The 25,902-nt window shown below is 39.6% G+C and overlaps 4 protein-coding genes and 1 long non-coding RNA gene across 5 annotated transcripts; 3 read left to right on the plus strand and 2 right to left on the minus strand.

Moving 5' to 3' along the window:
* Window positions 1-3,336: 3,336 nt before the first annotated feature.
* actr5 (actin related protein 5) lies at window positions 3,337-8,179 on the plus strand. The gene is made up of 9 exons (XM_049752960.2): window positions 3,337-3,814; window positions 4,078-4,316; window positions 4,718-4,887; window positions 5,006-5,223; window positions 5,503-5,667; window positions 5,767-5,874; window positions 6,263-6,402; window positions 6,742-6,874; window positions 7,692-8,179. Exons 1-9 carry the CDS (start codon window positions 3,440-3,442, stop codon window positions 8,007-8,009), a joined length of 1,866 nt encoding a protein of 621 aa, XP_049608917.1. The 5' UTR covers window positions 3,337-3,439; the 3' UTR covers window positions 8,010-8,179.
* Window positions 8,180-10,424: 2,245 nt separating this feature from the next.
* ndufa4l2a (NDUFA4 mitochondrial complex associated like 2a) lies at window positions 10,425-12,491 on the plus strand. The gene is made up of 4 exons (XM_049754352.2): window positions 10,425-10,601; window positions 11,846-11,931; window positions 12,134-12,194; window positions 12,272-12,491. Exons 1-4 carry the CDS (start codon window positions 10,557-10,559, stop codon window positions 12,326-12,328), a joined length of 249 nt encoding a protein of 82 aa, XP_049610309.1. The 5' UTR covers window positions 10,425-10,556; the 3' UTR covers window positions 12,329-12,491.
* A 1,036-nt stretch (window positions 12,492-13,527) lies between these two features.
* On the plus strand, window positions 13,528-17,229 carry LOC125988744 (uncharacterized). The gene is made up of 3 exons (XR_007488492.1): window positions 13,528-14,242; window positions 16,900-17,021; window positions 17,096-17,229. It is a non-coding gene; the product is annotated as an uncharacterized lncRNA (long non-coding RNA).
* LOC125988742 (neurexophilin-2) lies at window positions 15,147-19,552 on the minus strand. The gene is made up of 2 exons (XM_049754351.1): window positions 19,380-19,552; window positions 15,147-17,724 (listed from the first exon to the last, which is right to left on the minus strand). Exons 1-2 carry the CDS (start codon window positions 19,455-19,457, stop codon window positions 16,906-16,908), a joined length of 897 nt encoding a protein of 298 aa, XP_049610308.1. The 5' UTR covers window positions 19,458-19,552; the 3' UTR covers window positions 15,147-16,905.
* Window positions 19,553-20,650: 1,098 nt separating this feature from the next.
* stac3 (SH3 and cysteine rich domain 3) lies at window positions 20,651-25,000 on the minus strand. Its single transcript, XM_049754350.2, has 13 exons — window positions 24,695-25,000; window positions 24,055-24,086; window positions 23,552-23,630; window positions 23,182-23,335; window positions 23,000-23,097; window positions 22,634-22,694; window positions 22,411-22,508; window positions 22,249-22,318; window positions 22,084-22,133; window positions 21,600-21,682; window positions 21,439-21,490; window positions 20,982-21,119; window positions 20,651-20,839 (listed from the first exon to the last, which is right to left on the minus strand). Exons 2-13 carry the CDS (start codon window positions 24,060-24,062, stop codon window positions 20,732-20,734), a joined length of 999 nt encoding a protein of 332 aa, XP_049610307.1. The 5' UTR covers window positions 24,063-24,086; window positions 24,695-25,000; the 3' UTR covers window positions 20,651-20,731.
* Window positions 25,001-25,902: the final 902 nt, after the last annotated feature.

The raw sequence follows: 25,902 nt of genomic DNA on the forward strand, positions 1-25,902 counted from the left end.
TTGGTTTGTGTTGGTGTGTCACCCATGTCTGGGGAGACGTGAACGCGTGCGTGTGTATGTCTGTGCGTGCATGTGCGTGCGCGCGTGTGTGGTGAGGAGATAGAGAGAGTCCTCCAGGCATCTCTACCATCCCCCCTTGCCTTCACCACATCACAAAGTGGATCGGCTGCAAATGTCACATGTATTCGCGTAATGTCAAAATAAATAAATGAGCACAGACTATTTGGATGGTTTAAAAACAAATATTTCAACAATCGACAAGAATATAATATTTAAAAATTGGCTCTATTTACTATTTATTCTGGATCAAGTCGAAATTCAACAATATTAAAATACATCGATTTATAATTATATTTACCTCTCATCATGATTTCTTTTATCTGTTTTGGACAGACATAGATTATTTTTGCCTTATTATTCTTCAGAAGGTCTGTTAAATTTGTTATCAAGGAGACCGATTTACCTTCTGTTGCTACAAAAAGGATTAATTCTACCCCATGTGAGCGTGCTCACACGCCCGCGTGTGTGGGGGGCTGATACGGAGGGGCTTAGTTGCATTTTAACACTGCTGACTGGGAGAAATAATCTCTGATAGTTGCCATGGTCACCGTAATTGGAAAGGGTGTGTGCGTGCGTGTTTTTTAGCGTGAAGTGTGGTGAAATTTTATTCAAACGAATTCTCTAGCATTTGTTTCAACATTTCATTTTGTTTCAATTTTCTCACATCGAAATAAATGTAAGTATGCCAGCCTTTAAAAAAAAAAAAAAAGATTATTATCGAAATTGGTAGAGATTTGTTAGTGCAGGTGCACAAACACACGAATCACCATTTGACCCCAAAAGAGGAAGTAGCTGCCCTATAAGGCTTGAAGGACCACAAAGTGAATAAAGCTGTTGTGACAGACTCTGTGGTGAGGGGGGTGTAAGAATGAGTGTGTGTTTTGATTGTCATGGAGAGATAGAGGCTAAAGTGTGTGTGTGTGCGCGCGCCTGCGTGTATGTGTGAGTGATGCGTGGGTATGTGTGTGCGCTCACAGTTATGACAGGTTGTGGAGAAAAGTCATGGAGGTTGAAGGGGAGGTGACGGTAGTGTGGCTCTGAAATATCAAGTGTCCCAAGTCAAACCTTTAAGTCTGTCCACAAAATTGGAGTAAATGTGACATTTTGTGGCTCATTTTAGGCACCCGATGTTGTTCATGAAAATAACATCTACTATTTGTGCAGAGCATAAACAAGAGCAATGTGTGTGTTGATGTATGGTGGGGGGGTCAATACATTTCCCCCAAATTGCTGATGGCCACCATGCCCCTGTTATTGTAATAAATGGTAGAAAACTATCAAAAAGAAATGCTTATTGATATGCTTTGGTTTATTCTGTTATATTTAATGTTACTAATGATCAAATGTTCACAGATTAGTAACAGTACAGTTAGCATTTTAAGTTCCACGACGATTTATTTTTTATTGTGTAACAAATAAATAAGTAAAATGGACGTGTATATTTATTCAAAACATAACAACTGGACTGAAATTGACATTTGGTATAAAAAGCATTACTAAATACATAAATAAATACATTCCATTCTGGCCAGTGGCGGTGGAGTAGCCGTGGCCACCTCCTGGTGGCACCCTAGAGAAACAAAAGAAACGATCATCATGTTACAAAAAGAATAACTTGACATGTTAAGATTTGAAATTATCATAATTGTCACTTTTTTTTTCCACACCACATAATTCACACCATAAAAAAATAAAATCCCAACTCCACTACTAGGGCAGTTCAGTTTTTACATCAATGTAATTTTAGCACATTAGATTTACATTAGCAATACCAAACTAATTTTGAATATTGCAGTCTTTTTCTTTCCAGTCAAGAAGAAGCATCTTTTCATCTCTCGTTCACCTGATGACTTTTCCCACAAAGGTCAGTGACAGGTGATTTTGATTTTCCACCATGTTCGTAGATTGTGTGTGACGCATCTGCTATGTTTGTGGATGGTGTTGTATCACATCTGCCGTGTTTGCAGATTTTGACAGCATATGCGTGTGCGTGTGTGTGTGTGTGTGTGTGTGTGTGTGTGTGTGTGTGTGTGTGTGTGTGTGTGTGTGTGTATGACTTGAGTGCAAAATGTCCACATTTGTGGACTCTGTTGCAACCTTTTGCTCTCCTCATTGCTCAACTCCCCCACATGCCTTGTTGGAAACTAACTGTCCTTTTGTGCCTCGACAAAATGGAGGCATCACAAGAGCGCCAGTATAAGCGGGATGGACACTCATATCAGACCTTTGAGGAGTGTACCCTGTGTGTGTGTGTGTGTGTGTGTGTGTGTGTGTGTGTGTGTGTGTGAGAGAGAGAGAGAGAGAGAGAGAGAGAAAGAGAGAGAGAGAGAGAGAGAGAGAGAGAGAGAGAGAGAGAGAGAGAGAGAGAGAGAGAGAGAGAGAGAGAGAGAGAGAGAGAGAGAGAGAGAGAGAGACATGAGGGCATGTGCATTTGAAGCATTCACTGAGATGAGAGTAAGTAAGCATGTTTTGTGTCTATTGGTCATGTAAGTGAGTACGTCATCGTGTTTGTGTGTATATGTGTGTGAGTTTGAGAATGTGAGTTGACCCAGATCTGCTTATTAGCATCAGGGTGGAGGGATGGGGGGGGGGGGGGGGGGGAGCAGTCACTTAGAGCTTTGTGCCTGAGCAGTGAACTGTGCTCATGTTTTGGTGACACCATCATACAGCATCCCTTCTCCACACAAACACACGCTTGTCCTACCTTCAACATCTTTCATTTCCTGCACTCAAATGACAGCACTAACCAGGAAAATAAACATGAACAACAACACTATTTTCTGTATTGGTGATTTCTTGTCATTCACACGGACAGCCTGAAGGTGAACTGATATTATGACCTTGTGTATTATGACGTAGGATTCCCGGTGGCACGTAATGAATGCATCAAAATATATGCATACGACAGCCTTTCACTTCTGTGGCTTTAAAATCTCAACCTCCGGCCTTGCTATGGGTAACCCAGCCTCCCACTTTACATAAACATGCATGTTGGGTTAATTAAAGATTTTAAATAGTTTGTACTAACCCTGATTTCTGATTTTAATTCATTTATTCCCCTTCGGTTATAGGGATTTTTTTTACTTTGTTTTATTCTCCTGCTGGATTACGCCTTATTTATTTATTTATTTATTTATTTATTTATTTATTTATTTATTTATTGGAGTTAAGTTTTAATTTTAGGTAAGCCAAATACAACACAATGACTTGAGTACAGAAAATAAAGACTTGCACTTGATGTCTTCCCATTACGGTATTTTAACAGCGAACGTTCAAGAAAACATTCAAGCTAACCTCAATAGAGCGTCAACTAACACGGAACGTACAACTCGATTGTTTATGGCTACTCGGATCTGTTTTCCTGTGACACACTTCCAAAATGGCCACCCCGCAACAACCGGTATGCCAAATATTTTCATTTCGGGACTGCAAAACTTCTCCCGATCCGATTTTGGAGCCTTTGTCGGCCTCATGTGAAACACCGACGCCCATCGTGATCGACAACGGCTCCTTCCAGACCAGGGCCGACTGGGCGACGGTGGACTTGGACTCTCCGCGGCTGCTCTTTCGGTCGGTGGCGGCGCGCAGCAGAGGAGCCGCCCGGAGCGAGACCCAGATCGGGAACGACATTCCCAACCTGGAGCCTCTGCGGTGGCTGCTCAAGAGTCAGTTCGACCGGAATGTTGTGGTCAACTTTGAGATCCAGGAGCTGATTTTCGACCATGTGTTTACTCACTTGGGAATTACCTCCGAGGTTAGTGTCAATGTCACGAATACTAGTGGGTTCATTAGTCGAAGTTGATATTGGAGTATTATTGAGTAGAAATACGAGATCATACTCCACACATTAAGCTCCATATGTATACAATGTATAAACACATTACTGTGCATTAACTACTGTGCTCACAAAGAAATTGAAAGTTTCGCCTTGACCTGCACCACTGTAATAAACAAAGGACCAGATTCATCAAAGATATATATGTCATATGCCAAGTTCACTCATATTGTGTATTTTAGGGCCGCGTGGAGCATCCCATCGTGTTGACTGAGGCGCCCTGCAACCCTTTGCACTGCCGCCAAATGATGTCCGAGTTGCTGTTCGAGTGTTACGGGATCCCTCACGTCTCCTATGGAGTGGACGCCTTGTACAGTTTCCATCACACCAACAATCAGAGGAATCTACAGGCCCCGCAGACCGGGATGATTTTGTCCTCGGGGTACCACTGCTCGCACATCCTGCCTGTTCTCAACGGCAGGTGTGGAACCACTATCAGTATCCGCTTCTGTTTGTTGTCTAATTACCTTCAAAATCAAGAAAATATTTGGTTTGAATTGTTTACAGATAATATTTAGGGGATTATCTTCAATTTCACACTGGAATAGTGTTTTGAAATTCAGGCAAATCAAAAGGAAACCGGCATCCACTTTGCAGTGGTTTACTGTTTGCAATGTCCCTAATATTTTGACAACCTGTACAGTAATACATTGATTTACAGCTCTCTGGATGATGCAGTAGTTGGACATAGATAGATGAATAAATCATAAAAATCATCCCCAATGTAACTGTTTCGTTGTAATTTTCTTAGAGCTCTTTACTAGAAAGCCATCAGATTCCCGTTGTTGTTCCAATGACTCTTTTATTTTGCCTCCCCTCTAGATTAGATGCGGTGAACTGTAAGCGTGTGAATGTGGCGGGAGGCCAGGCTGCAGCCTACCTGCAGAGACTTCTGCAGCTCAAATATCCAGGTCACCTGCCCGCCATCACGCTCAGCCGTATGGAGGAGCTGCTGCATGAGCACAGCTACACCGCTGTGGATTATCAAGAAGGTGCAGTGGGAAGCAGCGTATTCTTGAAATAAGAGGGAATCTCAAGTCTTTCTGTTATTCCATCAAAACCTGAATCATGTATTGAACCATTGCTTTTATTTTCTTCATTTTTCTCCAGAGTTGGAAAAATGGCGCAGCCCGGAGTTTTACGAGCGCGAGGTTCACCGAATGCAACTTCCCTTCTCTGGCAAATTGCCCGGCGGCTGTGTGAGTGTGGAGGAGAGGCAGGAGAGGAGAGCGCAGCAGCTCAGGCGGCTCCAGGAGATCAATGCTCGACGTCGTGGTGAGAAGCTACATCAGGACCAGGAGAGGCTGGACAGACTGATGGCCGTACAGGTAAGAAATATTTTGTCTGTCCACTCCAATTTCTATAGCACATGTTTCCTACGTGCCTTTTTTGTATTCCTTTTAATACAGCGGAATCTTTATTACAGGAATAATCCATATTCCAACAATAACCTCAGTAACTCAATTGCGATTCAGGCCTAAAGGTCTCATCTAACATTAAAATACACACGTCCGCAATTACAAAACGGACGAAAATTAATATTTCGAATAACGCCATTTTAATTACGTTTTATGGAATAGCACCCTCTTGTGTTTGTGTACATGTAGGAGCTGCTGGAGGATGGCTTATTGGATCAGTTCCACAAGAATTTGGTTAAGCTCAACATGGACTCGGCCGAGGAGCTGCAGTCGTACATCAGCAAACTGCAGCTGGCTGTGGAGCAGGGCCGCCAAAAACTGCTGCACAGCGACGGCGCTGAGGGAAAGACAGAGGTGAAGCGGACGAAGATGTTTCTAACATTTTGGAATGTAGTGCCTTAATGCACTGTGGAGCTTACGCCGACTTGACGCTTTTCTCGCTCTTTCTTCCAGGTGTCCGAGTTGGAACAGCACATGGAGGAGGGTGACGGCATGGGGATGATGTATCCTGACTTCTCTGAGGACACTCTGCCAGAAAAGCCTAATGGGAATGTGGTCCAGGTAGGGCGGAACCTTTTACATTAAGAAGAAAAAAATAACACTATTCAACAAAATAATAAAAAAAAAAAAAAAATTATGAATGAATTTTAATTCAATTTTGACAACATGAATGTTTAAAGAACAAAAAAGTCCCCCCAACACACACATTTAAACTCCCAAATGACATTATGGAAATCAAAAATAAAATTAAAATGTTTTTTTTTTCTCTAATAAACTATCTTCCAGTTTTGTGCGACAATTTTCATGAATTTCCCTTGTTTCCCATGGAAAAGTTCACGCTCAAAATTTTCAGAATTCTGCAATGCTTCACCAAAGACTTCTCACATTCCCGTGTATGGAAAAATGTCAAGATGATCACAAAGCTGACCAAAGAATGATCTTTCTTCAGCCGGCCTTCAACATGGCGGAATACCACCAACTGTTTGTGGGCACAGAACGTCTGCGTTGTCCCGAGATACTTTTCCAGCCCTCGCTGACTGGAGAAGACCAGATGGGGATAATGGAGACACTTCAGTATGTATTGGCCAGGTAAGGATGCCATAAATCCGTTATTGGCAGACTAATGTCTAAAATCTAATTTATCTATCCATCCAAATCCTGATCCCACTTTTGATGTTGGTAAATTAAATGGCACGACAGAATCTTCTTTTCCAGTCCATACTTTATCCACTAATCATCAGACTGCATTGTGTCCTGCTCCACCCATTTGGGCTCCCAGTATGGAAACAAACCAAAACGTGTCCCAGTTTTAGTAGAATGGAATGGAAATAAAAAAGTATAAATAATGTTAAACACTATTAGCTGATTTGGGGTCAAATGTTGTGCATGATTAAAACATTCTTTGCTTCTTTTCCTGGTGATGTTCAGGTACACCCCTGAGCAGCAGGAGGCACTGGTGAGCAATGTATTCTTGACCGGAGGAAACATGCAGTATCCAGGCATGAAGGAAAGAATGGAGAGGGAGCTGCTCGCTATTCGACCATTTCAGTCTCACTTTAAGGTACTCCATGATGCTTGCTTTGTTTGTGTGAATACTCTCAGGGTTATGCAATATTTCTCAAAAGTGAGGACACCGCCTTCCTTTTTCAAAATCCACAATGTCTCGCTTTCAAACTTATTTTGCCTGCAATGGCAAAGTGTTTATTTGGTTGTTGAATTGCACGTTTAGTTGTTGGACACATACTCAACACTAACAAACAAATAGATACGTACAAAGTTACAAACATTTGAATAAAACGTATTATTCACCCTACATGCTGATTCCCATAAAAATCCGATTGTTGCTATTTTTCTAATTACTGCACATGCTTATACCGTGATTTTCAAATGGCCCAACTTAATTGGGCGTTTTTCAAGTGACAAGCTGGTTGAAGTTCAGAAGCGTTATGGCCACTAGATGGCGCCAGACCCTAACTTTTCAGAATCCGGCTTCATTCTTTACGTCATTACTGAGCAATCAGTTTGCTATTTTTGACCTCGTATTTTCTGTTACTTTTTTTTTCTCATCATGTAGCCCTTAAAGAGTGACAGAGAATGAGTCAATTAAGGCACCAGCTAAGACAAATTAGAAGCTGCTAGAAGTAAAAAAGGCAAAACATGAACAAAAAAAACCTGTGAAAGTGAACTGAAATCTTTAGCAATTAAAGATAAACTATTTTTTCTTTACATTCTTGAAATTATTACAGTATGTATTCAACAGTAAAACGCTGTGTGCCGTCATTGTCTATCAAAAATTTCTGACATCCCATTTTCTACATACAACTGTCCAAATGATGTGCCTCCACCCATCTTGCTGTGTCATCGGCTTTATCCCCCAGGTGACAATGGCAACGCAGCCGACCCTAGGTGCGTGGCTGGGGGCAAGAGACTGGGCCCTGGAGCACCCTCCTGGTGGTGATGGTGGAGGAGCGGCCGGATGGATCAGCCGGCAAGACTACGAGGAGAAGGGAGGCGAGTACCTTAGCGAGCACTGCGCCTCCAATGCCTTTGTCCCCATCAAGATCAACAGGACGCTTCCCGCTCGGCAGGCCGAACCCTCTGTCACCATGCCGACAGGCGCTTCTGAACCAGTTGGCATGGTTACGTCAGCTCTGAGTTCCTCTTCTACTTTAGGAGCTCCCATGGTCTCATCCTAAAGTGAGAGTTTTGTGACTGCATATGTACAGTATTTGTGTACAGCATTGTTCTTTTCAGGGCAAGAAAGTCAAAATGGACGACACATGCCTCCCTGAATAAGAGCCAATCAGCATAGAAAATCTGCCCGATGTATAATCTGTACATTTGTAAATAAACTTTTTTTAATGTAGACTCAGTTTATTAACAATACTTACTCAGCAAACATGATTCTTTCATCTCCTCACCAAACTAATCGTTTTTTTCACTTTGATTTGGGTTTTGCAAACAATTTGTAATTGATGGTTGTGTAAAACAATGTAATAGTACGAAGCTGGAGACTTGATATTTATTTATTACAGGAATTCATAACCCTCAAATACAGACAAGCTAGCTAATGAATATTTAGTTAGGTTATCACTAACCAACGGTTAGTTAAATCTGAAAAATTGCACACTCTTAAAAATGTTGGGTTAAAAACAACCCAGTTTAGGTTAAAAATGGGACTGCACAAAACAACCCATTTTTTGTGCAAAACAACAAATTGGGTTATTTTTTTGGTAAAGCAACACAAAGTTGGGTCAAACAGTATAACACTAATTGACTATTGGACAAAATTCTTACACAAACCAATTCATGTCACCGGTTTCAAAACCTTGAAATAAACCGAATATCTGTGTGATGCGCTGCTGATGAAGTAAACATAATAAATAAAAATCTCTACGGTATTTTTCAATGCTCTTCCTCATCCTCAAATTATCCAAGCATTTCCACAAATTGTTATTTTGAAGTGGTGCACACGAATGTGTGTGTGCGCGTGCGCATGTGTGTGTTGTGTGTAGGGCATGCATATTGTCAACATGACAAACATCTGCAGTCGAATAGCCTTTCATGTGAAACTGCCAATGTTCAAGCTTCAAACCTTCTCCCATGCAGCCTGTACTGTTTCTCCTCAAACCACGCACGCACAGGGGTAGAGGGAGGCTAATTGTCGGAAAACCACTCTTGCGAATTATGACTGCAGGATGTTTGTCTCAAATTTAACAAGGTTGATTTAAAAAAAAAAAAAAAAAGGAGCAAGGCAATGTTTATGTGTATGTGTTTAGTGATTTTTCATATGCTGCAACGCTTCTGATGGGTAAGAGTAAACTGCTGGTGCAACTTCATGACACTGCAAAAAGGTTCATTTTAAGTTCAGTTGATACTTTTTTCCCCCCTAAAACGGGGGTTTGTTTCTACTCCATTTTGTTATATAATTTCCCTTGAAACACACTTTTTGTTTCAGGCCTAAAGTCTGATGAACCTCTACTAATAATACAAGTCAGCATTACGCACTTGAAGTGCAAAGCTTTCTTGCTACATCATGCAGGTTGTGTTTATTTTTAAACAGGGATCTCTTTGTGTCAATTAGGAGGATTAATGGTGTGCTGCAGTCTTCCAGACCAGTGGTCACACTAGGCACTCTTCTTTAGGACAACAGACAGAAATGCTGGCAAGCAATCACAAAGACGAATAACATTTTTGCTGTATAAATTCAATGTAAACTCATAGTGTAGTACAAACTATAATGGGTGTGCTCACTTTTGTTAGATGCTGTACATTTTGGTGTAGGCTCATGTTTTCACAATGTGTAACTGGACACTCACATACATATTTACATTGGGTATGGAAGGACGGGCAAATGTTTGTGCTTGTTCTTGCTCCAGCTCTGACTGACAATGTTCCAAAAACATCACAACAAACACAATACTGTGCTGATTTGCTTTCTGATTAGACTCCTAATGAGATGTTGGGTGTAGTCATAATTATGTTTTTGGTTACCTTAGTTAGAAAGACCACTTTCAAATAATTTGGCCTTGATTGGAGGTTGAAAGCACTTTACTGTGTGTGTGTGTGCGCACATGTGTGTGTGTGTTTATTATTACTGTAGTGTAGAAAATAAATGCTATATTGGCACATTTTCAATCTCAGTATATTTTTGTGTACCTAGTAAAGCTCAATTCCAGTTTTGTTGACGTTGGTATGTTTGATTCTTCTTTTACTTTTTGAAGCTGCTGGAGCTCCATTCCTGCCTCATTTTTTATTTGTTTTTGCAGCTCTCCATTGGTCTTCGGTTCTCATGAGACTTCACATCTTCCTGCGTCTGTAACTGATACGTTGGGAGTAAGGAGGTCTTTATGGATACCGATGTTTGTATGCCTTTCCATTTCCTCCAGTTTGCTCCCAAAGGGCCCCTGAAGTCAAGGAAGCAAATATCTTTTGCTCTCTACAGGAGCTTCCACAATTATTTGCAATGTTGTAGTTAAGTAATGTTTATGAAGGTGTGTCATAAAAACCTTGAAAAGAAAGCAGTGGAATTGATGATAACAACAAGAGATCAGAGGCAACTGTAATCAGATATAAAGGAGCTGTTTCTCCTCCTCCTCCTCTTCCTCCTCGCCCTCCCTCCCTCCCTGCCTCCTTATCCAGTGCAACAGGTCTAGATGGGAACTAATGATTGAACTAACTGAGACCGGGCAAACGCAAAGAGCTGATTTAAATCCCTCTTTGTTTAAAGGTCGTGCGGTGCAATGATTTTTCGGACAGCGATGGAGCATGCCAAAAAGCACCCTGGCGTGAGTATTCTCATTCATTACTGCATTTTTTAAAAATATAATTGCTTACAAGTTATGAAGCATGCTGGCAATGCATATAATGCCGTATGATGAAGTTGATCCTAATAAGACGTCGGCAAAAAAATGTTGGTAAGAAAGAAACACCCAGGAAAATTGTAAATGACAAAAGATGAATGAAAATCAAACATTGCCTTTTTTTGTAGTCCAACAGAAGTATTTAAAAAAAAAAAACTCGCAACATGGACAAAAAAAAATGCAAATGTAATATTTATTGAATGTTAATGCTCCAGGTGTCACGTTTAAAAACTGCATTCTCAAGAGTTGATGATTTTGTTTCTTTGAGAGATGCGCAACTGAACTGAAATCAGAACACTTCAGAATAGTCCAATGTTTTGTTTTTCACCATTTAAGATGCGTGTTTTTGCTCTTGATTTTATTAGATCGGAAACACTTGATAGTCTTCATATTTCATTCTACCACGCATAGATTCATAAATTTATATATATTTATAAATATTTATAAATAGACACGAAATTGTTCATACTGTAAAACATTTGAGGAGGGTAAGTTATAATAGATTTCGACACGTTTGGGAACAGTGATGGAGAGCAATGTTCTTTTCACTTCAGCTCATAAAAAATAGGAGCCAAAAGTGTTGCCTCTATGCATATTTTTATTTTGTATATTTCTAATTTACAGCATCATTTCTCCATCAATTGACCCTCACACTAGTGTTGTTTTCAAAATCAAAGTAGCAGGTGCCCGTGTTTGGAGGTCTAATCATGTCTCATCTCATTTAATCTGATTCCTTAAGTTAGTTGGCAGCGTGCACTTGGAAAAACAGCCACGGTGTGACAGGCGTGCGAGACTCAAAGTGGTGCAAACAGCCAAACTGACATAATCATTTGGGGCGAAGCGGGGGTTCCAAGTCTGCGCCTGCAGGGGAGAGGATTATAATATATATATTTTTTTGCATTTCAAGCTTCTCTCTTGACAGAGAGCTCTTAGTTGAGACCATGTTGTTTGTCAATGGTGTGCGGTTGGGAAGAGTGCAGGTTCTCCAATCCCCCATCGTCCCATCGCATCACATGACAAGTTGTTGGTCAGGCAATGATGCTCAAATCAAATCACATGAAATCATTAGTAATGCTTTAATTCACTATGATTACGATTCCATCTCAAATTCCTTGATTGATGTAGCTGCTGTAATATTTTTCTCTCTCTCTGTTTTCTATCTCTCTCAGCTAATCCCTCAGTTTTTCTTCATCTGTTTGGGAATGGCCGGTGCTAGTCTATACCTGGTCCGCCTGGCCAAAGGACCTCATGTCACGTAAGGATCTTGACCTGGTGACACCGTATAGTGAATTGTGTAAGAAAAAAAAACGTGTTGCTCAGGTGAAGAAATGAGTAATAAGGGGGATACGTAAACTCGGAATTGACGGATTAATTGATTGGCAGATTGAGACATTCTTTTAGTCTGTCAAATTAAAGATGATCAAATGATCTCTGATGTGTGTCTATGTGTGTTTTAGCTGGAATAAAACCAGTAACCCTGAGCCCTGGAATAAACTTGACCCTACATATCAGTACAAGGTAAAATAATAACCACACACAATGCATCAAGACAAGACTAACAACAAGCCTCTGAATCTTCCTCTTTTCTGCTTCAGTTTGTGGCCATCACCACTGACTATGAAAATCTGAAGAAGGACAGACCTGAATTCTGAACTCCTCCACGTCCAGGCAGACCATACAGTCACATGTAAATCCTCTAACCTCATGAAATTTAAGTCCTTTCTAAAGAACTGTGATTTGTGATTTTCCTCTTCAACTCTTATTTTTCCCCATTTTTCTAACCAATTCAAAATAAAGGTGACATATAAAAGAAAATACTTTTTGTGCTTTGATTACCAAATAAATATAAAGCCCAAACGGTTAGAAGTTGTATTTTGGAATATTTGTCAGGACTGAGCACGAAAGCACAATGTGGACTCTATGATTGGTGTCAGATAGAAATCGTTTTCCATGATATGCTATATAGTAGGTCCTTCTGTTTACAGTGCCTGTGTGTGACTGTGTGTGTGGTTATCACCCAGAGTGTTGTATACAGCAGATAACAATATCCTGTGTGTACACATGCTTGTCATCATTCAAACGTCTTTTGATCAGGAGTGATGCAGCAGTCCCCCCTGCACGGTTCAGTTCTGTTGATACACTGAAAGTCAACACACTTGTCCTCATTACGGTTGCAGGTGAGCTGGAGACTATCCTGACTTTTTGAGAGGATTAATGTTATTAGGCTCATTTTTTTTAACACAGTTGTGCCCCGAAAAGTAACAACATGAATAATCTGGATGAACTGAACTAATTTTTTTAGCTAGTCGGGTTCAAATGAGGTAAAATAAGCTTACACGCTAGGAATGTCTTCCCTGAGGGATGCCCAAATGCCGCGTCAAAGCAGCATTCAGGTCGTGAGAAGCGACGCAGATGCAATGCGGATGAGACACTATTTGTTTTGTAATGCTGCTTGTGCGTCTCTGAGGATATGCGTATCCTCGCGTTTGTTTGTGCGCAATTGCCAACGACCGGCCTGAAAGCTCATCTGACCTTTGAGCCGTGCTTCAACTGGTCAGTCTCTGTGGACGTGACACATTTCATGGGGGAACTGGAAAGGCTGAGCTCGAAGAGCAAAGCAGTGAGACATGGAACAAAAGGTCCATTCATTTTGGGGGCAAAATAAATATTTAATGCTCCAGTAGGCAGCAGGAGTTTACAGTAGACTTGCAGTTTTGCATTTTTGACTAAAGCATATAATTGAAATCCAAAATTACAAAAAAAAAAAAAAAAAAAAAGCTTAATAACGTGACCAAATGTTTTGTGCAAAATAATTTAACATTGCCTCCTAAAAAGGAAAGAAAAAGGTTTGTTACTTTTGACTGGTTTTATCAAAAAAAGTCACAAAGTATTGTATAATCAAGTAAATTGCAATTCCCAAAGGACCGTTTCACTTTCTTTCTTCTTTGAAACAGTGATACAGAAAGAAATACATTTAAAATCAACACCAAAAGCTCATTTATGAAAACATCGACAAAATTGAAAAGGACATTCTTACTATGATTGCAGTTAGTTTATCAGTTTTAAAAACTTATAGTTTCAGTTACATCTATTTTATGCATCCACGTGACCCGGACTCTGAACAATTCATCCGTCCTGCCCCTCCCGTCCTGACAGCAGCATTTATCCTGATTGCCCGTACCTGTGGCTCCTTTCTCCACACCTGATCACAGCTCGTTGGCTACTCTATAAAGACCCAGCAGACCCAACCCTCGGTGTCAGTTCGTTCTTTTATGCTACCTGTCTGCTGTCTCTTCCACACGACACCTTTCCCTCCAATAAAACCCTATTTGGTCCATGCCACCCTGTCGCCATCTGTGACATTCATTTTTATCTCCTTTACAAAAATGTTTCTTCCCCAGTTTCAGTTTTGATTCATTTTAGTTTTTTTAGTTTTTATTAACCATAGCAACCAGTACATGTTCTGAAAGACAGTGGTGCAAGAAAGAGAAAAAATATTGCAAAGAAGAAAAGACTTGCAGTGCAGCAAAGAGGACAAACACCACCAAAATGGACAGCTGGAAAGAGTAAGACAATTCCATTTTTTTTTTTTATACATGGGATAAAACACCAGATCCGGTGCACTGCAACCGTTTATTTACTTTCTTCCTTGCGTGAAGCAGTAATTCCAGATATCTTTTTTTTTTTGTCTTTGCACTGTTCCCAAGTGTTATTTCATTGAAAGGAAATGACAAGAGGAAATGCCAGCAGTGTACCATGCTGGTTCTGTGTCAATCTACGAAGGTCCCTCCCTTGTTCTTTTCCACATTGTCAAAACAAGTAACAGTTCGCCAGGAATCTACAAACATTGCACAGATGTACAAAGATTTGCGATGCTAAAGAAAACCAAGACCGCTTACAATTGTCAAGTGCCGTGATATAAAGTCTGGGGTTTAGTTCCCAGAGATTGCGACAAAGCCTGGTGCCCTCAAGAACTTGAAGGGGGGCTTAGTGACAAAAAGCCAAATACCTGAACGTACTTCCGTTTTTAAGCGAACAATACAACCCAATTCAGGCAGTGGTGAATACTGCTTGATAATTTACATATTAATTTGCATTTTTAGCCAATAAATACAGTTTTTACAAGTAATTAAATCATAGTACTGTGCTCATAACTAATTGCATGTGTGCTTCTGTGAAAAAACAATTGAGCAAGTCGTTTAAGCGCTTAAGCACTGAATTGCCCGCAAGCTCCAAGTCGCCATGCTCTCACAAGGTCAGTGAGTTAGTCTCCCCATGTAGGAAGGTCTTGGCCTTTAGCGCCGTCTTCTGGAGGCACTCTGCACTGAGCAGCCGTGAAAGGAGTTTGAAGAACTATCAAGGTCTGATGGCAAACTGATGACCTACTTTCGAATCTGCTTTTTGTATGTTTGGTAGCATCGCTGTCCAATGTGCTCTCACACATTTATTCACACAAAAAGAGCATTAAGATAAGTTTTTTTTCTTATTGTCATCCTTTATTATTTCACAAACTTAATTGGCCTTCTCATGCACGTTCTCTTGTGCATTTAACAAATGCAGATATTTTGACAAGACATACAGTAGTGTCACCATGCAGCCTCAAAAACTGTTCTCATTATATTTATGCATGCAGACATGGTCAAAAATCCTACTAAAGCTTTTATTTAGAAGTGAAATCAAAGTCCACGCTGCACATAGTACAATTACAGTATAAATCCCAATGCTAGACAGCTATAGGCAACTAGAATGTTTGTTTTGCAAACACAAATGGCAAAAACTGGCAGGAGCATTTGAATGAAATCAGTTTCCTGAAGAATTGACTAACTAATGTAAAAATGCATTAAATGAGCTGTCGTGAGAACTCGCTCTGAGAAAAACCTTCTGTCAAATCTCACTTGAAAAACTTACGGTGAGAATGGAACTGCGAGAAAGGACGTCAACTTTTTTTCCCCCTCACCATCTCAGTCCGTTTCTGCCACTTGTGTTCATCCTTGCTGTCACCAGGCTTCGTCTGCTGCATCCAACCTGCCAGAGATGTCTCATGCCTTTAAACTCCACATAGCCTATGCATGACAACTGTGAGGCACTAAAAAAGGACCAGTTGGCATCTCTTCGTAACTCAAAACAACTTGAAGTGAATCCAGACAAGCAATCATTTATAAAATACGTTGTTTTTTTAAATTACCAAATGACAATTGATAGAACAAATCATAAGCGGCTTATGGCAAAATTTCTCATTAAACTACAAACTAAACACTTTTTGGCTCTTTTGTTGTTTTGCGTGATTGCTCAGCTTGTGTCGTTTGTAAACATGGCGAGCAAGCTTGTGTAAAAAACACTTTCATCACACCAAATAATACACTTTGCACCAGGGGGGTTGGAAACAAAAGAGTGGAACTAATGGGCCTTTTGAAGTTCTAAACAATCCCCTGAATAAAAGGCAGCTAAAGGCCTAGATGTGTTTTTTCATTGGCGTGCTTATGGAAGATTATGAAAAGTGTAATAGGAATATGTTTTGGCTTGTTTGTTAGTCGGCTTCTACTTGTGTGTTGCTTTGTCCAAACATAAAATTATTGTTGCGGCATAAATGAAGTGTGTCTCCTTTCATCTTTTGACTTCATTGTTTCCTAAGCCTTTGGTGTATGAAGTTGGGTTCAAATGTTGACAGAATCTTGAAAAAAAAATAAGGCACAAGTTGCTTGTGCATTTAGCAACGTGTGCTCTTACAAAAATGAAATAAATGAGTGAATGCAAGCTTTCCCGTGGACTGCAGAGTAGATGATACAACTTCCTGTGTATCATGTGACTTGTGGAATATTTAAATCTGTTCGTAGTGGTCAATTAGTACCCCAGGACTAAATGTATTTTTACACTTCAGTCTAATTTTAGGAAGCAGGTAGAGAAAATGTCTGGGCGTCATATAAAAAAAAATAATTTTTGGAATGTATTAAATCAGATCAATGCACAGGTCACTTTGCTTTAAAAAAATATCTCTCAATTAATTGTATTGTTCATTTATACATATGTATAAATAAAATAATAAATATAATTATAAATAAACTTATATGTACCTATATATTATATTATTATACATGTTTATATATATTATATTGTTATACATGTTTTTTTTCATGTGAACACAAATTATATTGAATGGCCCATTGCACACTGTCTCCATCCAACCTATTTCAGAAACTGAAGTAGTTTTTAATTCTCCACTTAGAACCAATCATCCAAAGTGTTGCTGGTTCTGGTCTGGCTGAAAGTTGCGGTCCGGGCAAACTTTCTGCACTAGCCTGTAATCGGTACCAGTGAAGGCGATGAAGATGCAAATCACCTTAAAAGGTTTGGCGCAGATCCATGCTGCCTGTGACTGAGTGTTTTCTGAGTAGCATGTCTGACCGGGGTCATACATACAGGGCTTGGTCTTTTTGGACCGGTTTGTTCTCTGGTACTCGATGCGGCAGTTGAGTTCAGTCGTCACCATTAAGTCCTGCTGCTGCTTCTGCTTGTGCCAGTCCGGGGAGGTGGAGCTAGTGGACTGAAAGTGGGAAGCCAGGTCTGGTAAGAGTACCGAGTTCCTGGTCTGAATACTTGGAACTCTTGGATCCAGAACCTCCAAGCCAACAGCTTTAGAAGGTGGAACAATGCTGACTGATATGTTCCCTAAATGAGAAGAGTTGTGGCGGAAGTAGACACTGAATGTGCCGTTGATGTGGTCCACGATTTTGCCGGTCACCAGAAGACTGAACTTTACTGTTTTCACATTGAAATAAAAGTCACCCCAGCCCAAAATCTTCTTGGCCTTCGGGGGGACTTTTGAATGAAGTTTGGACTGATGTTGATCGAGTGCCTGGGAGAAGTTCTGTGGCCAGCCGTACGGGCCGAGGGATCCGTGTGCGGGGGATTTGTATTTGGTGGAGATGATTTGTAAGTGCTTGGAAATATGCTTCACCTTCAACGCCGCTCCGACAGCAGCTCCTCTTTCTCCTTCATCTGCTCTCCATTGTTGGCTTGGAAAGTCAGACGCATTGGTTGTTTCTCGGCCCTTTTGAGGAACAACACATGCATGACAAGCCACTTAATGTGATATGTTAGAGCTTATTCTAGTTTCAAATACAAATAAAACACAGTGGAACTGAAACAACAAAATGAGTTTTATTTCAAATTCTGCACTATATGAATATGAGCTGTAAAAAATGTTATCTACTGAATTTGAGATTATTGTAAAATCCTAATTCTAGATTATTCATTAATTATCCTTGTTTACTACTATTATGTGCTTATGGAGCAAGTATATATTTCCTAGAATAGCAATGCTGACAAAAACACAAAGTCATGGCTACTAAATGAATTATGCAAATGCAGTTGTCATTCTGGACTTCCTCTCATTAAAAACATTTGTAAGTAAAACTTTGGCTAGAGTGTAAGAGACAAGTTTCACTTTTTAATGTATGGAGAGAATGAAGCAAAACTTTTTCGGAGATAACTTCCCAGCAGCCCACGGTGGTTTACATCCTCCTCGATATTTTGGGAATAAACATCTCCCATGTGGGATGTCATTAAGTGGGATCACCTCCAGCCACCTCGGCCACGTTACCGATTCACATCGGCTTCGTCGCAGGCAGGCTCTGCTGCTATATGCGATGCTCTCACTGAGCCCAATTAGAGTCTAGAATGTGACAACCATGTCAGTGGATCTGTGACGCCAAGCCAGCGCAATGGCTTCGGAGTGAGAGCTATAGTGGATGCCAGCCCAACATTGGGAGGGGATGGGGGGGGATGATGAATAAACACCTAAAGCAAACCTGAGACGTGGAAATGATTTTGCCAATTGTTAGAGAGGAAAATGTTTGTCTTAAGTGATCATATTTGCATGGCCACTGGTTTCCGGGCATCTTTTAATGGAGCTCAAATGTCAATGAGGCACAGTTGTGCCCAGTAGGGGAAAATTTACTGGGGTCAGCAACTTTTTTGAACCTGAGAGCTGGCTTCTTCTTGGGTACTGACCAAAGAGTTGCTTACCTTTAATATCACTGGTTAAGAACAAAATATAATATGAGTTGGCTTTATGTTTTCCTAAATGTATTTTTGAAGCTGATTTAAAAATTGTCTGCACACGATGTACGTCAGAAATCGGGATTTTTGTTCATGATCCAATCTGAGCGTTTATGCTCTGACCGTGTTGGCAGACAAACTTCATCAGATTCTTATACACATTTATTGGAGGCCTAATTTGGATATAAAGATATCCCATTCCGTGGCTGATGTTAAGATTATTTATGCTGCCGTGACGCATAGCCCAACTGTGCTACTTGACAACAAAAAATATTAAATGTGTCATTTGCGGTGTAAATTCAGCTTCAGAGGTACATCATCTCGACAAAACCGGGCTCTCACATAAATGATGAAAAAAATACGATTCCAGGCAATCTGTTAATCTAAGTAAAATATCTACACCAGTGAGATATATTTTTCAATCATTTGCCAAGAGGCAAAACAATAATGATACAAAAACACACCAGACTGTCAGAGAGGAGTGTCATTTTTCAGGTATGAAGGCATCATATCCGTCAGTTTCACCTGAGAGGAATTCTATCGCGATTCAATCAAAACCTATTCTTGGTATCATTATGTAAATGTCTCAGGTTGCAAAAAGTACTCTTTAACTCTGAAGTACAATAGTCAAGGTTGTTAACTTACAGCCGAAGGGAGAAGCCACAGGCAGATGATGGTCAACTTCAAACCCATGGGCACCATCTTGCACAGCCAAACATCCATTCAGAGAGGAAGAGAGCAAGCTTGACTCAAGAATATGACTTTCACTGAGTTGAAGCCTCCAGACTAGTGAGGACATTCTGGAGCGAGAAGCTGAACCCCCCCGCCGCTCTCCCCCGCCACCCCTTTCAAAGTGAGGTGCCCCCCCCCAAACACACCCACGTCTCTGGTGGGCTGTGGTCTGACAGCCACCCACTGTCCTTGCACATTTAAACCACTGCAAGGCTGATAAAGTGGATTCATCCATATAAGAGGATTTCTAAAATTTATACTGACAAGTCAGCTAATGTTATGACAAATCCGTCTGTGTAAAATGGGGAGAAGCCATTGCATTAACAAAAAGTTTGATATTGGAGTAACTTGTGCCAACTATCAACATTAAGAACCAATAACCCAATAGGGCACCCTTAGGGATATCACATATATGTGTCCCTTTAGAGTGCCGCTAATTGCACAAGGGTACATGTACCCCCTACGTGTCATAAATGTGTACCCCTAAGGGCACTTGTCATATAATAATACATGTAGTCCAATGTGTAATATGCACTGTTGGTTGAAGTTTACCTCAATTTTTCTCAAGTTGTTTGAATAGATACACTTTCTTTCCTCTCATTTTGAAATACAGCCCTTTATTTTGCAAATGAGAAAACAATATAATGGGACACATACATAAGTTTAATTATGTGTTTGTCTGACGCACAATTCTGAGGATGCAGGTTCATTTCTTGTCTTCCTAGCTATGATTGTTCCGGTTTGCTGGCGCATTCTGAAAACATGCATGCTATGGCTTTACTCAAGGTAAAATAATCTAGAGATATAAATGGGAGGAGCATGATTGTTTGTTTAAATGTATGTGACCTGAGATTTTTATTTTTCCCATATTTTTTATTATTATTATTATATTTGTGCTCACCGCTCAAGGGCAACTACCACTAGGATAGGGGTTGCATAGAAAATGGATGGATGCTTGTTGTTTAATTGTGCCTGGGGTGGTAAATGTGTGCTAATTGAAGTATTAAATTGTCTGTTCTGGAAAATAAATATCACCAACCACATCTCAAATCATATCATCTCACCATTTGCTAATATTTTAAAATATACGGCATACTCTTGGCCATCTGCTGAAATAAAAATATTGACTTTGGTGTTTGCACACGTTTTGATATTTTGTTTTATACTCTCTCTCTCTCTCTCTCTCTCTCTCTCTCTCTCTCTCTCTCTCTCTCTCTCTCTCTCTCTCTCTCTCTCTCACACACTATATTAAGTATTCTTTCTTCTTATATCACAGTGATCTCCTGGAGCAGATTGAGGGGGAAGTAGCCCAGTTTGCGTCCAGTGCTGACCTTCAAGTAACCGCCCTTCTCGTCTCCTTTCTTCACTACAATCTGAAAAGGCAGAGCAACAACGCCACAGCCTGGTGATAAGAGGCACTTGCAGCAAAGTCTCTTGGGTTGCACATTTAGCAACATATTCAGGTAGATATTGATTTAATGGCAGGTGTAGAATGCTAAATTGGTCTTTTCCTACCTGGTCTTTCTTCAATGTGATCTGTCCCATCTCTCTGTTCCCAACAAAAGAGCGTGTGACCTTGTAAACTCTTTCTGATGCACGCACTTTTATGAGGTAATTGGTAGGGAAATAGCCACTCTTCTCTCCCATCTTTCCCTGGGAAAAAAGAGAAAGCATTTCATTTCATTAATTCATTTTCTACTGATAATGCATTTTTTATGGAGTAGATTGAGCTTTTTTAGCTTGTCTTTGATGCATCCATATGATTCTGTGACTTGGGTTAGCATCACTGGCGTGGGGGGGCGCAAGGGCACTGGCCCCTTGTAAAATATGCTTTGAAAATTGATGGATGAATTCTATTACCCTTTTAATCCTAATGCTTTTTTCCCCATTTTTTTACCGTAGTCAATTTCATTTTTCTAGTTGTATGTATACTATATTGCATATAAAGTTGGATTGAAAGGGTTGACCTCACCCTCCACCACTCTTCATTGGAGTCATCTAGGACTGTGATGCGATCACCAGGGCTAGGATGAAACAGACAAGATATCAGCCTCCTTGTTGTGGATGCACATTGATATTTTATCATATGTTATTAATTTGTTATTAATTACGTTGATGTTTTGTCATACTTACTGAAAGTCCAGATCATCTTTTTCTATGGCCTTGAAGCGGTAGAGAGCCAAGTAGTAGTGCGACTGGGAGAAGGTTCCTTTTTGCTGTAAAAAAAAAAAAAAAAAAAAAAAAAAAAAGCACAATTGTATAATAGTACGCTACATTGACACGCGTTGTAAAAAATAAGATAATATTAGCCTTAATGAATAAACACACACAAAACGTCTTCATGGCCAGGGAATGACAAGGAGAGCAAGTTAGTTTCAAAAATGTTTGAACTAGCAGGGATTCTCACCCAGATCTTTAAACTGAGACATATGAACTAACCACTAGTCCACCATGCTGCTCATAAGTCTACTAACATGTATAAAGCTTGAAGTTTTATCTTTATTTAAAAATACATTTGATTTGTAAACTTTCCATTCCACAAAAATACAAACTCCTAGGTGAAAACCAGAAACATTTAAATTAGAAAAATGAACATTTACTAAAGCATTTAGCTTACCTTGTCATCTGCTTTTTCTCCTCCTTTCTCTTTCTTTTCTTCAGGCTTGCCTGTGTAACAACCAAACAACAGATTCGTTCCATGAAGGTTTTGTCACTCTGATCAATTCCATGCTGAGTCCCATGTATATGACGTGACCTCATCTGGAACCTTGATTTTTTGTACCTTCTCCTCCATCCTCATTTTCTTTTGGTTGATGATTCTCATCTTCCTCTTCCTCCATCATCATCATCATCTTGAGGAAAAAGAAAGAGCTGTTTTCCTTGTATTACCACTGGTAAGTTATTAACTGGAAATCATTTCATAATCATAAACCAGGTCACTTACATTTTTCTTGTCATTTTCATTCTTTTTGCGTTCTTTATTGGCCATGATGACACCCACCCTTAGGGTGTCAAAGACCGGGTCATTCCGATTTGGGTTGTCTGGTTGATGATAGTTATGGGACGATGACAGCCGTTATCCAGGTTGTGCAACAAAGAGACAAAAATTAAACCCTCAAAATGATCACTTCACAGGCATTCCATAGTTTAACGTGAAGATAACCCACTTGAATCGGGTTGGTCGCTGCTATACAGAGGGGAACTGTAGGCCCGTCTGAAGCCAGGAGGCTACAGAGACAAAATGTGTAATTTCATCATTGTTGTATTTAGAAATAACAGGTGTAAAAATGGCCGACTAAAGATACTATTCGCACTCACAAACACAACTACGAGCAATTTAGAGTGCTCAGTTGGCCTACCATGCATGTTTTTAGAATGTGGGAGTAATGCAGACTTTTTGACTTTGATAATAAAAATTGGAAAAAAAAACTATCTGGATCCAGACGGTTTTATTTTATGCAGCCGCTTGATTCTGTTAAATTCTATTCCATGTGCCTTACATATCAACCAAGACACAAACAAGAGAGACTCACTATTTTGCCAAAGCACTTCTGGAACTCCACATAGGACTGGCATGCATGGTGGATGTTGGTCTTGCAGTTTTTACACCTCAGAGCAAACTTGTTGTTCACTGTGGGATCAGCAAATCGAGTTAGAGATACACCTGAGCTTTAAAAGCGAGTCATTGAAATTGTCATTATTTGCCTTTACATACAGACTATCATGCGAGCGCAGACATCACAGAACTTGGGCTTCTTGCAGTAGTGGTCCTTGAACTTGTGGGGCTTGTCATTGATGCGGATGACAGGTGGGGGAGGTTCTGGTTCCTTCTCCTCTACCTCGACTTCCTCTTCATATATAAAGTATACCTGCAGACCACACAAGAAGTTGGATGATGTTGCTCCTAATGCTAGAGAAATTGGTTATTTTCTGAATGCCTTCTAAGATTAAGTTCTTTAAAAGTGGCAGTACAAATAGTGCCAGCGCTTTTTGGAGTTGACACCACCCTGCGTTCCTGTCTATTTTCGAGCGGGCGCCCCTGTTGACTTTGTTGGCTTAGCACAAGCGATGACTGTGTCACTCACCGTGTCTCCATCCTCCTTCACAACATTGTCAGGAACGGGAGGATTGTCATGAATATCCACCGAGTTTTTGTCATCTTCCCTGGTAGATGAGACAAAACACGGTCTTGGGAACAGTATTTAGGTTTTGAATATTCACTGCAATCTTGTAAATTCTGTTTTAAAGATTTGTCTAAGTGAACTCCTGATAATGGAAAAAAAAAGAATACTTTTTTATGACATGGTGCAGAAAAGCCCAGAAAGGTATCAATTTGCAGGCTGTATTTCTATATTTTTTATTTTTATTTTTTATTTATTCACACAATTAGTACTAAACCTTTCACATGGGCGTGCTAAATCTTCTCATATGAACAGAAAGCTGTATTAGCATCACATTTAAATAGATTAAATATATTTTAAGTATTCTTGTGACTAGAAAGACAGCCAAATAGAAGCTATAGGCAAACAAGGACGCTTTTATTCCCATGGTAATTGTAACCCAAATAGATTCCTGGAAGGATACTCACTGGTCCATTGTGTTGTGTTACCACTGTTACACCTAAAATGATAGACAGTAGATATATTTAATATCATATTTTGCTTGTTGTTGTAGTCATTATTATCCTTATTATCATTTGACCTTGCAAATATAGGAAGTCTATATGTATTAAATTCTATATAGTAATATATCTAGTACAAATATAGTACAATTAATTGAAAGATAGCACAAGAGTACTACTACTACTGCTACTACAATTACTACTACTACTACTACTACTACTACTACTACTACTACTAATAATAATAATAATAATAATAATAATAATAATGATAATCAAATTGGTAATATACCTTATTTTAAAGAAAATTTCAAACCACAAAGTCAACTTACAAAGTAGCAAGAAATGATATGACAGACAAAAACAATGTTAAATGTGTTTCTTTCAAGTTGAACATGCACGTTATCCATGAGACATACATTCACATTGCACTTGTGCCCTTGACCTAAACCATTCTAGGCTACTGAAATTGAATCTTACCACTGCCAAAGTTGGCACATGGTTGTCAAAGTAAAAGCAAGTGGTAAAAATGTATCATTGTGTTGCTGTTGCCTTGTTTTTAATTTGTAACAGTCATCTCATGTAAAACAAGCTGAGACATGCATACCTTTTTGTGGAAAGTCACAGCAGAAGATTGTGCTTGTTCTGTTCACGAGTAAATCCTTCAGCTGCTGCCACTAGTGTTTTGTAAGGGGGGCGTCAGTGGATCAGAGTCCGATAACCCAGCTGACTAAGCAATGTCTTCTCTTGGCCAATGCTTTGCATGTCTTTAGTTTGCTTTAGGTGATTTCCAAAATTATTCCCCAAGTCCTCATGTGAGTTGATGGCTGGCTATGGCATTGAATGTGCCTGAATGTTTATCCAAATGCCAAGCTGAGCACTCATATGTCAGGCTGACTGTTTGGGACAGCTGCGGACCTCAAACTGTGGTCCGAGGATGAAGAGAAATTAGATACCTTGTCTACCCTTCCATCTTTGTCACATGTCTCATTTCACCTTTTCCACTTTTTTGAAATAACCAAACCCACAATCATATGCATATTTAATACTCAAGGCAATGGCAAAAATGTTTAATGTGCAAAGGTGACAGATAGGTACAGCACCGGACAGTGTTTATTTACCTGGACAGCAATCAGAAAATACGTCCAAATAGGACAAGTGCATTTATTTCATAGTCAATAAATACAAACTATACATTGGCTGTGTGTGTGTGTGCGCAATTATGCGTGTTTATTTCAAATCCACAAAATATTGGAGCAAGGTATTATATAGAAAAGACAATTCACCCAACTATACTAATTATTGTGAGAAATCATTAGCATCAACGTTTTCACATAAATTAATATCACAAATAATAACAGAAAAGTAATTTGAGCAAATTTGTTCTTTGAGTGTATCAAATTAGTAGGCTTTTAAATTAGTCTCAAAGGAGTAGCTCTCACTTCGAAAAAAAAACCCCAGTGATGCTGCTGTATTGCATGTTAATGGACTATAATATAACGAATATACAAATTATTCTTAATAAGGATTACCACACTATTATTAATAAACAATTCAATCAAAACATATTTAACTGAAGAAATGAGTGAAATTAGACCACATGTATTACCGGTTCAGCACAAACACAGAAGCGGGGCTACACCGACTTTTGACAGGACTGTAGCGCTGTCTTTGTTTGGATTGTGCACATTCTCATTTCAACAGTAATCATAAAAACTGAAATAATGACAAAATAAAATTACATAACGGGACTGTATGACATAATATTTTCAAACCAAACCCTTATTATGTTAAATATTAAGATGAATATTAATT

Source organism: Syngnathus scovelli, chromosome 2 (assembly GCF_024217435.2).
Source record: "Syngnathus scovelli strain Florida chromosome 2, RoL_Ssco_1.2, whole genome shotgun sequence".
Lineage (NCBI taxonomy): Eukaryota > Metazoa > Chordata > Actinopteri > Syngnathiformes > Syngnathidae > Syngnathus > Syngnathus scovelli.